Source organism: Rhipicephalus microplus, chromosome 4 (assembly GCF_043290135.1).
Source record: "Rhipicephalus microplus isolate Deutch F79 chromosome 4, USDA_Rmic, whole genome shotgun sequence".
Classification (NCBI taxonomy): Eukaryota; Metazoa; Arthropoda; class Arachnida; order Ixodida; family Ixodidae; genus Rhipicephalus; species Rhipicephalus microplus.
In genome coordinates, this window is record NC_134703.1 from 37,593,175 (window position 1) to 37,605,531 (window position 12,357).

The following is a 12,357-nucleotide window of genomic DNA, read 5'->3' on the forward strand; positions in this document are numbered from 1 at the left end:
CTTATGGCAGTGCAATGAAAAATACGTGCAACGCAGCCTGCCCTAAAGGGCCCATCAGCGGCTGCAGTACAGTTGCAGTGCCGTATGGTTTCAATTTAGCCGTCAGCTCCTTCTCAGTCAACAACCATATATATAACATGTCACAAGGCTCTGTCAAGAGTAGTTAGAATAATATCAGATATTTAATATATTTAAACTGAAGAAAAGAAGAAAAATTTCAGAGAGAAGCTATTAGGAAGCCATTAGTGCGTTGAGAAGTCTCGTTTTATTTCATTTTTATTCCTTGAAAATCCCCCGAAAGGATAATGCATATGGGTGAACCATACATGAAAAGATAAAAGCCATATTTTGATACAGTACCAAGTTATGTGCTATGGTGGTGAAAAATGTGGACGAGCAGGTTATGGCTGTGATGTCGTTGGAAAGGCCGTTCTAGTCTGTTGCTGCACAAAAAAGAATGAAGACGAGGAAGTTATGGTGTGGGCAAGTGGGCTCGCAACACGTTGCAGGAGACCGGTGCGACAGTAGGTGCGTTTCGGCGGGAGAATGAATGGCGGCTCGTTGAGTGAGCTTAAGACAACGTGTGGAAAAGACAAATGCGAGCATGATGACGACGAGATGCGACGATGACTGCAACGGCGTGGCTGTTGCCGTCACCGTGGGTGGCATAACCGATAAATATGAAAAATTGAATAACATCAGCAAGGAACACCCAGGGCTGAAACTTTAACCTGGACCCTCTACCTGGCAGTGAAGGATTCTACCACTCAGAAACGATGGTTTTTGCAGTTCATTTTCAAAAAAGGCACTATAATGGCGTCATATTGGGCACCCCGCCATGGTGGTCTAGTGACTAAGGTACTCGTCTGCTGACCCGCAGGTCACGGGATTGAATCCCCACTGAAGCAGCTGTATTTCCGATAGAGGTGAAAATACTGTAGGTCCGTGTGCTCAGATTTTGTGCACGTTAAAAAACCCAGATGGTTAAAATTTCCGGAGCCCTTCACTACAGCGTCTCTCATAATCATATCGTGGTTTTGGGACAATGAACCCCCACACATCAATCATCATCATCATCATCATCATCATCATCATCATCATCATGTCGGGCAAGGAATCGCAATAACTCACGTGATATAGCATGGCAGAAGATTAAAATAATGGCCAGTCATCACACAGCGCTGATTGCGCCACGAGTGAGTGGTTGAATGCTTCCTTCTGCTTCAAAGTTTTCAGCTATATTTCTCCATCTTCTTCAGCCACATGCAGAATCAACGAAGTTCACACAATGCCTTACAAATGTTAGTGGGTACGTCACTTATCCGCCAAAATACATGAATAGTGCCACTGTAGGTTCGGTTCTACATCAGAAAAAGAGCGTTCCACACTCTCCACCATGGCTGCTTGGCAACGGGGCTGACCAGTACACCCGAATTTATGTGCACTGCGACGAGCTCAACAATCCCCCGCGTTGGATGTTTCGGTATATCGGGAACTGACACGTTCCACCTCACAGGTGCCACTTCATTCTGAAGACAATGAGGCGGACTGGGGGATGACCAGCACTGTATCTCATTTGGCACAGAATTGGACACGCTATACGAAGGTTCCAAGTTCGGTCGCTGCCAGCGGCAACTTATCTGTTCGTTCGCTTTACTTTCTTTATATCATAATTACGAGCAATTGCATCTATACTTTCCTTGAAGATTTTGTATTCATCGTTTTGAGCAGTGAGCTCTATAACAGAAAGTTTTGCGCTTACATATCCTTATGTACAACAAAGCACGAAAACATAAACCTGGAAATAAGGAATCCATGACTCACTCTACCTACGCAACCTCTTTAAATATTGCAGATAACGAGATGTGCATAAAAGCCATTAGTCAAGACAGCTGCGTTGGCAGGACAATCGGAAAGAAAAAAAAAATAGTAGTGAGCGTGAAGGTAGCCTACCGTGACGTTTTACACACCAGACGAACTTTTGCAGCGAGAGCTGATTTACACGTGCAGCTTCCAAAAGTTCGCGCGTGGCTTGCCCAGCGTTCGTTTCACGCAACAAACACGCCTATTTAGGTCTGTGCTCGTTATTTGCATTACAGGACACTGTTTACTTAGTATGCATCGTTAGTGAATCTCCCTATAAATTGCATACTCAATCAGCGTCCTTAAATATCCAACAAACCCATCTCTCTTTGCACGAACTGCTGTATAGGAGCAAAAGCTCTGCGCCCGGAAACAATAGGGCTTTCTTGTTCATACAATACGCGTCCCAACGAATGCGTTATGTCTGAAGAATAGAAATATCAGAGTTGCCACAGTAATGATGCGCTCGTGAGAGGTTACCTAATATAATATGATTTACGTGCCAAAACCATGATATGCTTGAAGAACGCCGTCATGCAGGACTCGGTGATTTTGACTAGCTGGTGTTCTTTAACGAGCTCTGATATTACGCAAGTGTGAGCTTGAACTACCTTTGTGGTGTAAGATTACCTTTGGCAGAAAATAAATTCAACGGCTCACATGAGAATGGTGCCTAAAAAACGGCTATGCATCAACGACTGACATTAATTTCACTTTCAGCTTAGGTCTGATCCAGAAGTCAAATTAGGTTTCAGTGATCTATATGACTGACTATACAAAAATACTAAAGCTTAACATCAGTGACGTCTTGTAAACGTGGCGGAAATGCCTGTCTTTTGGCGTGCATCCATCAGTTTTCAGCTGCAGGGAACATTGTGAAGTCCCATTTCTCATAACAACGATCACGAAAAATTGGCGCGTAATTTTCTTTGCTTGGATGAATAAATGAACGAATCAAGGCACGAATGAATGCATGAATGAATGAATGAATGAATGAATGAATGAACGAACGAACGAATGAATGAATGAATGAAGAAACGAATTATTATTAAATACTTAAATAATAATGAATTTTGCGCAAGAAATCACAGCATATCCATGGCGTGGATGATCATGAGTGGGCGAAGCTTCGGAGGTACATCGATACACAACGAGTTCTCCATAAATCTTGCTCAGTAAATCATCATGTAAACACTGCGAGCATGCGCTGGAGCCGTTTTCCGAGCCCTCTACTCTACCGCCTTCTCTTCGTCGCACATACTCGAAGTACACAGACTGCCGGCGAAAGAGGAAGCGCGCCAAGAGTGAACGCATTTTAACGAAAAGGCAAACGCAGTCTACTACCACACGATATTACGCATCAGACTGAAGCGAGCAACGTAGCATAATCTAGTGAGCAATCCGAGTACTAGCAGTGCGAACGCCACATTGCCATCTAGCCAGCGCTCTGAGTAGTAGCAGTGGCTACAATGCGGGGCTTGCTTACGCCTTTAGGATCTTCGCCCCTAAATGTCCAGCAGCTTCCATCGGGCGAGGTGGGGGAAGAGGAAGTTGACCTCTGTCCCATTCCACCCTCCATCGATGATGATGGCGGTGCCTCAAAGGACGGCTCGGAGTCTTTGGACCCGGGCGGCACCTTAGGCTTGCCCGGGTGGCCCAAAGCTGGTCGGTCAGCTCGTCGCTGGAGGGCGTCGTCGCCCGTGGCAGTGAAGCTGACTCAACCGTTCCGCAGCAGTGACCGCAGCCGCGGCAGCTGCCGGCCTCCGACCTCGCGTAATGGCAGCAGCAACAATTCGCCTCGGAGGTCACCTTTGCTCAACATGCGTCATGAATGTATTTCTTGTACTATTCTGTATGTGAAGAATACAACGTCAGATGCGTCCTACTGCTTGACAGGTGACCCGGCTATATAGTTTCAAAGTTTCTTGATGGGTAATGGCTGACGTCACAGACAATATTTGTTGAGGCCGATTATAAAAATATACACAGAATCTGCTTACTACACCCTAATAGATATGCACTTACTTCCGCTACTAAGTTTGTAGGCTAAGCATGGAAGAACTGTGGCTGTTCGTTAAAATTTATTGAGTGGCCGTGCAAGCATTGTAGTAATGAAGTGTCGCAATAGCCTAGATTTAGTTTCTATAGCAGACTTCATTCGCACGTAATAGCTTGTTACATACGCACCGCCGGATGATGTGTAAGTCATCAAAACGCAAATCGACACGTCAGAAAGCTCTCAGAGGGAACTGTGAGTGTACTTTTGCAACCTTTTTTTTTTTGCCACTTGAGAGGGAAACGTGAAAAGGTGCTGAACAAACACCACTTTAAAACCTCCGGATATATATCTCGAATCTGCGTGTTTACATATTTTAAATAATCTGAAATGTTTATAGCACAGAGAACTTGCACGTCTAGTATACAGGGCAACGAACAGTAAGAAAAAAAGAGACAGGCCTTTATTCTACCACTTCTTTTACATATCGTAAATGACAGATAGGTAGATTGTGAGCACACGGTCAACAAACATGACCACAACGACGAGCTCACCGGTCGCCACGTTGGGCGTTTCTATAAATTCAGCACCGACTCGTTCCGCTTCACAGACGCCACTTGATTCTGAAGATGAGTAACTGGCAGGCAACCATCCAGATGGCTAGTATAGCGATGAACAACGTTACCAGGTCGATGTAGAACTCGCTTTCGTTAACGGAGTACGCGGCAAGAACGTCGGTTGCCGTGGCGTACGGGCAGGTGTTGTTGGCCTCTGTTGGACAGGTGAGGTTGCCACGCTTCCAGCCGTAAAGGGCAGTCATGGTACCGCTGAACGCGTAGCGAAGGTACGACGTGAACGGCAGCCACGCCACGTGGGTGGCCAGCTGCTTGCTGGTGAAGAAGTAGCCGCCGAATGTGACCGAGTAGACGAACACTGTGACGGCCACCATGCAGCCCAACTAAAGAAGATAATAAAAAAGCCCCAACGAGCGAATGACACGTGTATTAACCGTAACCAAAGGGTACAATGTAGCAAGCAGCGTACAAAACTGGGCGAGTTTGTTTAGCTTTATGGTATGAAATGCAGTGCATAAAGACGACACACAAAAGAGGGAGGACATAGAAAAACGTGCTTCGACGAACGCTACAGCGCTTGCCCCAGTCCTCCCTCTTTTGTGTGTTTTCTTTATGGGCTGCATTTTACACCATAAATGTAGCAACATAATGTAGACTAAAATGAATTGTCGCATTCTAATTAAAATGTAGGTTTAGGTGCTAAACTATACGTGGAAGAAAAGTTAGCCTTGATGCATGTAAGAGCCTGAGCCATATCCGTATTTTTAACCGTTGTGTACTTCACTAAAATACTCCTACTGCTTCAATTAATGAGGGAATGGCTGCTTTGACAACTTGTCTTGTGAAACAGGGTAAGCGTATCTGTCTCATGTGCTTTTCTGTGGGTTCATTTTTTTACAGTTGTGAAAAAGGAAACTACATCAGACCCACTAGTAAGCATATAGCGAACCCCCCTATGGCTAGCGAAACGCTAGCACTTGAAAACGGTACTCTAGATGAACTTTTATTCAGTTTGTATGGCATACATGAAGTTATATTTTTCATTGGGGAGTAGCCGTTTGACTAAATTAAAAATTTTAGAATATTAGAAAAAATATCCTACATATTACTTCCGACCAGCCATTTGCTGGTTACAAAAACTGCTTCCGCGCAGTTTTGTTAATTCAGTTCCTAGAAAAGCTCGAACGACACTGTGAGCTTTAGCAATAATTTAATACACAGCTAACGGTCACAAATGGAGTTGTTATAAATCTACAAGTGTTTTTTTTTTTGCTGAATTGTCGTCATAGTTGTGCGCAGCGCTATCTGAATGTTATACGTTTCTAACAAAGATGATGTATGTGTAGTGCGCTTAAGCCACAGACTCACTGTCTTAAGGAGCCGTATATGCCTAATGACAGTCAAATAGATTATATCTTCAAAGCTGCAACTATCTGAAGAAAAAAAAGATTCCATGGTCTCAATGATTGGAACTTTATAGTTAGCTTGACATAGACAGATTCACGTGTAGAAATTGTACGTGGGGCTGGTCTGCTAAAGTTTCACTTCATTTAGTTGACGTTGGTGTTCGTACTCCTACACCCTAAATAATTAGATCAGGAAGCCACCCTAACAGACTCTGTCTCTATGAAGCATAGATGATCTTGCCTCGTAGTCAAAGATGGTTCCGATAAGTGTGCCTATGGCTTCTCCCAGCACAGACACTTGGAGACCAAAACAGAGGAAGTAGAAGATGCGGCTCTCTTCTTTTGGTTGATGTGTCAGGTAGTAGTCAAAGATTCCTGATGACACCGAAAACATGAGCTGCGTTCAAATGAAGGCGGGCGATCAGCACAGGAAGATGGGGATGCTTTTTAACGTACGCTATTGTAGAGCATTCAGCATGACGAAGAGGTAAAATCACCCTGGGTCTAGATTTATGTCGACGCTAAAAATTTCCAGGTGATTGTCATTTTCGGAGATTGTCATATCTGCGGTTTCATGTGCCAAACTAGGATATTATTACGAGGCAAGTTACAGGGAAAGACTCCAGAAATTTTACTATCTGGCGCTTTTTAACGTGAACTTTCATACGTTAAGACCTTTTTTTTTTTGCAGTAAGTAGTCCCACGAAAACAGAAATGAAGCATTTTTTTTACTACAAGCACATAACTTGTTAATTGAAGTGTGCCGATTCAAGTGCTACGCAATAAAGAAAAACTCAAAATGTTTGAATCCACTTTTGTTATCAAAGTATATGAGATTGCAGGGTGCGTCTTTTAGCGCTTCGGTTGAATTCCTAGCACAAAAATTAACAAAGAAAGAGGAGTGAGCTTTGAAGCTGATTTCTGACTGCGTGCCAAAGCGTATCGACGAATCGCAAAAAAATAATAGTAGTAATAAACATAGGTAACATTCAGGAACGTACCTCGTACAAGAAGTCACACGTGATTCGTGCCAGGAAGTAGACCTGCTTTCCGTAGAGAGAGTAACGCTGCTCGTGGACCGCATGCTGGATGAGCAGAGGCGCTGAATGACGAAAAAAAGCGCGGTGTCACTCGAGCCATCCATCGCTACACGCACCTTCTGCGTGCAGTGCAACTACACCATGATCATGCTGTACCCACCTAATTCACTGATACTTATGATATCCCTGTGTATCACACGATTTTATTCTACGGACACCTGCAATTGAACTCCTACTTCAGAGAAGCGTGGCAGTTTGGGCTAGTTGGTATGCCATGACAATTGTTATAGGGCGAGAACAGAACGACGACAGAGTTTTCGTTGTCGTTCTGTTCTCGCGCTATAACTATCGTCCTACTTCATAGCCGAGTGTTATTGATATTATGGAGAGGAAGAGAAGAGGCAGCGCTTGCCCTCTTTTTTTCCCTTACATAATTATATATCAGGCTGTTCGGTGAGTTGGTAATTCATGGTGGATAAAATTAGCACGTAAAAAGCGTGGAACAAGGCAAAGAAAGATATGGTACAAGCACTTCAATAACAACTAAACTTTCATAGGAAAAAACGAATATATAATAGAAGTGAAAAACACATGTTCGCACGACAACTAGAAAATTGTTCTATTTTCACTTATCACTACATATTGTCAATCGAGCACTCACTCACTCACTCACTCACTCAATGGCTTGTCCCTCCCCTTCCCGCCTTGACTGTCTATTGAAAGGAGAAAAAATTCGCAGATCCAACGTACCTTTGGAATCGATGTTATGCGAAGCATGCATTTTGAAGGTGAATGTGTTAATTTTTCTTAGTGAGCGAGACTTTAAGAAGTGGTGCTAAATATATGTACAAATAAACGAACACACGTACGTTAAATGGGCGCGTGTGTTTTATATCAGCAGTTGTTTACAGTTGCACAACGATACCAACAGCATCGTGGATATTAGAAACACCAGAAGTGGTAAGCTGATATGAACCGCTGGTGTTTACGGTGGGGCGCTCGAGGGTGGTATTATTCCTCAACACTGCTTCACAAATCAACGTCAGCAAATGACACAATTTAGGTTAACCCAACATGACAACTGTAACATAGGTGTATATGTGACGCTATGATGGATTGGCCTGGCTCATATGCCATGTTTATTCTAAAAGCACTTCTTCCTTCTCGGCTTCTACTTCTAACTCCTAACCATCGCTACCTTCTTACGTTACAGGATTCCCCCTCCTCCCGAAAGAATGCGCGCGTTGCATATTACAATGCATGATGAACAAAAAGTCTTAGAACACGCACACACAAAAAAATGTCCGAATGGGCTGTAGTTCCACATCAGATTGAAGTTCCGTAAAGTCACACAAAGATTTCACGTGACAGGGCAGCGATCCGGGGTTAGTACAGCTCTGGTGGGCGAGGCTGACTGTTACGTTCTGGAAAACACAAGTACACCTTGAGCGTAGAAACTGATGAAATAGCTGCCATTATTGCGAGGAGTGGACGCCGTTTGAAGGCTTCGCAGTAGATCGGTCTTCGGCGTCGCGGTCCTTTCTGCGTGCGTGCTCGTTGTCGTAAACTAATGGGATGGTGTCTGAATCCTTGCGTGGCAGAACTGGTGACTTCTTCTCTTGTTCGGTGTTTCCTGACGTTTCGGAGCTGTAATCTTAGGCGCAGTCTTGATCTTTTGTGCCAAATGCGTTTCTGGCACCGATCCCTTATGAGAAGATGCCTCGCTTCTTGAATTTGTTTTAAGAGGCTTGCTTTGCGTCGTCGTCCTTGCTGATGTGCACGTTGTAGTTCCTGGAGTTCGTAGAGTTGCCTTTGTTGAAATTGCTCGTTTTGTTGCGAAAGTTGGTCAGATGAGCATCTTTCGGGAACATGAGTCTGCTTTTCTTTGCATGGTGATGTGATCAGTAGATAGCTGGTAGTCGATACTGTACTGCTGGGCTTGTCTTGCGATGAAAGCATCGTGACAGACTGATGAGAAAACTCCCAAGATGGTTGTGAGTCATCATTGATGGTAAATGCTTCTGTCAGTTGACAATGCGCCGGCATTGGTGGATTCGAAATTCCTGCAGTGCTTTGACTCACATGTGTGTTATCACTTGACGATGAGAGAACAGACATGGCTTGGGATGGTGCTGATGGCGTATGTTTTTCTTTTTCCAGCGTGATTAGTCTGAGAATGTCTGTCGAACGACCCTGGTCCGGAACGTCAGGGTATGGGCTGGTATTGTGAGGATTCACCAGCTCATCACGCGTAAATTTCGTCGCACGTTCGAAACCGTCTGGGTCTTGTGTGTGACATGAAGCATCAAGAGATTCGGGTGGTTCAGTAAAATATGAAGTGTTGTGGTGCAGTGAGCACGTTGAAAATGCCGATTTCATTGCTCTTGGGAAAACCGGCTTTAGGTTTAGTCTTTTGGCGAAATGGTCTAGATTTCTTCAGTATACGGAGGCTTTACCTTGTCTGTTGCGACGTGCAAGTTACCAGTCGGTGTTCGGATGCGTTACGTTTTTACGGAAGAGTCATATGATGGTACAATGGTGGTATATATTTTCTGAGGTCTCGCTTGGGAAATAGGCTTACTGCGTTAAGACTTCGCGTAACTGTGATGGGCGAGTTGAAAAGCTTTCCACTGACGAAGTATGAACAAGTCTTCATTGTATTCTTTGAAACGGGTGATCATTTCTTCTTTGATCTTTTTCCAAGACTCATCGTTCTCGAAGATGTGGGTGAGGTAAAATTTGAATGCCTCACCTGAGATGTAGTCAGTGAAGTTGATGGTCATCTCCCGTTCCGACCAAGTTGCAGCGGTAGCGTGGAGCTCGAGCAGGTCGAACCAGTCCTGTACGCGTCCATCGTCCGCTGCTCTGGTGTACTTGGAGATGAAAAACTCAGTAGATGCTTCTGACATAATGCTGGTCGATGCGTAATGCGAGGCGATTGCACGGTGGTCCATGTATATTCAGGGTGTCATACGGAGAACTGCGTAGATGATGAGCGACTGATGAAGGGGCAGGCAGGTCTCCATCCTGTCGACTCGTGTATCGCGAACATGGTCTCTTTATGAGGCAAACGGTGAGCGTCAGGAACGCTTGAAGAGCCGCGTGATGGAAAACCGGGTGGTGGACCGCGCACGTGAGACGAAAAATGGAGTGCATGAGGTGGGTAAGCAACTTCTCGTGTCGTGTGCTGGAGCAACGACTTTGAAAATACCGGCTTTCGTGAAGGGAAACCTGGTGGAAAGCTACGTTCCTTGAGAAATAAGCGTGGACTGTGACGGCCGCGTGTGGTTGTATGCAGATGGCCGGTAATGAGGAAGTCCTTGTCGTAGTCGTTAAAACGGGCAATCATATCTTCTCTGTTCTTTTGCCATGATTCGTCGTTTTTGAATATGTGTATCAGGTAAAACTTAAATGCCTCACCGGAGATGTAGTCAGTGAAGTTGGTGATCATTTCCCGTTCCGACCATGATGCAGCGGCGGCATAGAGCTCGAACAGGTTGAACCAGTCTTGTAGGGGTCCGTCGTCCGCTGATCCGGTGTACGTAGGGATGTCAAGGTCGTCTGATGCGGCTGTCATGATGCTTGGTGGTCTTGGTGGTCCGCGTTCTTCTGTGGTCCACGTTCGGTCACTGCGTCTCGCTGAGGTCTTCGATGATGATGGCCGGGCGATGAAGTGGTTGCGAGGTCTTCATCCCGCCGACTCGTGTCAGCGGGATGAATGTAATGTTTTTCAAATCGAATAGCAAGTACTGCGACCACACTTAACATTACACGAACATCAGGATATAATTTAAAACTATACCTAACACCTGGCGTGGCTCTGTAGTAGAATATTTCATTGCCAATCAGAATGTTAGGGTTCAATTCCTGCTGGGACACTGACATTTATTGTTTGCATTCATTCAGTCAACGCTGCTATGGCAATTTTTTTAAAGCTCAAGTGTTAGAGTTACCTGTGTGTGTTTCCGCCGTTCCTGGGCAGATATAAAATGTTTATTGCCTGTGGCACATAGCCAGTGGCACATACCCACCTCCGGATATGTGCCACTGTTTTTTGGAAAGTGTTTGACGACGCACGCGACGAGATGGTGACATTATTCGTGTCATGATCAACGCGTCATATCCGTCAAACCATCTTACCCTCCCATACTAATTTTGGTGCACCCCAAGTCAAGGGGGTGATCATGATAGCATACAAACGTAGGCGGCTTGATAGATAGATAGATAGATAGATAGATAGATAGATAGATAGATAGATAGATAGATAGATAGATAGATAGATAGATAGATAGATAGATAGATAGATAGATAGATAGATAGATAGATAGACAGACAGAGAGACAGACAGACAGACAGACAGACAGACAGACAGAGAGACAGACAGACAGACAGAGAGACAGATAGATAGATAGATAGATAGATAGATAGATAGATAGATAGATAGATAGATAGATAAATAGATAGATAGATAGATAGATAGATAGATAGATAGATAGATAGATAGATAGATAGATAGATAGATAGATAGATAGATAGATAGATAGATAGATAGATAGATAGATAGATAGATAGATAGATAGATAGATAGATAGATAGATAGATAGATAGATAGATAGATAGATAGATAGACAGACAGACAGACAGACAGACAGACAGACAGACAGACAGACAGACAGACAGACAGACAGACAGACAGACAGACAGACAGACAGACAGACAGACAGACAGACTCAACTCCGAAAGTGCAGTATGCAAAGAGATGCTCCGCACTTAAAAGCGTTAGTTGGGCGTACTTACTTTTTAGTGTGGAGCTCAAGAGCGAGAATGCAGACATGCCTGACATGTAGAGGAAGACGAAAGCGACGTTCATGTTGGTGAAGTTGTGCTCGACACCCACTGAGTTGAACACGTTCGCGAAGATGACGATGAACGAGATATTAATGAACTGTCTGTATGACATGTAGACCTGCGCACGAAAAAGAAAAAAAGTGTGAAAATTCGCCGTGTAAATTCGGAGGGATGGGAAGAGTGCAAGTGGGGTCCACGCTTCTTCGGTTACCACAACTGATGTCAAGCTCATTGTGCCAACTGGAAGCAAATGAATCCGACTTCGGCGAATGTGAATATTTGAAGAAAACCATAAACGTTCCCAGAAAAGATGTTTTTTTTTGACGAACACAACTGGTCTAGACGAAAACTTGTCCCTAGATTATGGCTGCATCCCTGCGATGATTATACGATAGTCCTAAGTTAATAATGTTTGCTCTAAATGCTAGAGGAACATGCACTGTGTGATGTGAGTGCACGTAAAAGAACACGAGATGGCAGAAATATCATGAGCACTTCACTATGGCGTCACTAAGTACCATACTTCCGAGACGCGAAACCCCACATATAATAACTAATACTGTTTTTTATCGCTGTTTTATAAGCCGAAGATTTTGTTTTTTTGTTGAATGAACATTTCTTCTCATCTA

The 12,357-nt window shown here is 44.2% G+C and overlaps 1 protein-coding gene across 1 annotated transcript in view; it reads right to left on the minus strand.

Annotated features, from left to right (window-relative positions):
• Window positions 1–4,300: 4,300 nt before the first annotated feature.
• The window catches only part of LOC142814340 (ATP-binding cassette subfamily G member 4-like), a 30,374-nt gene continuing 22,317 nt past the window's right edge, over window positions 4,301–12,357 (minus strand). The window contains exons 10-13 of the mRNA XM_075893024.1: window positions 11,678–11,846; window positions 6,842–6,942; window positions 6,082–6,237; window positions 4,301–4,817 (exon numbers count right to left, since the gene is read on the minus strand). Of these exons, the coding sequence (XP_075749139.1) occupies window positions 4,464–4,817; window positions 6,082–6,237; window positions 6,842–6,942; window positions 11,678–11,846 (780 nt within the window). The 3' untranslated portion in view covers window positions 4,301–4,463. The remainder of the gene's footprint in view (window positions 4,818–6,081; window positions 6,238–6,841; window positions 6,943–11,677; window positions 11,847–12,357) is intronic.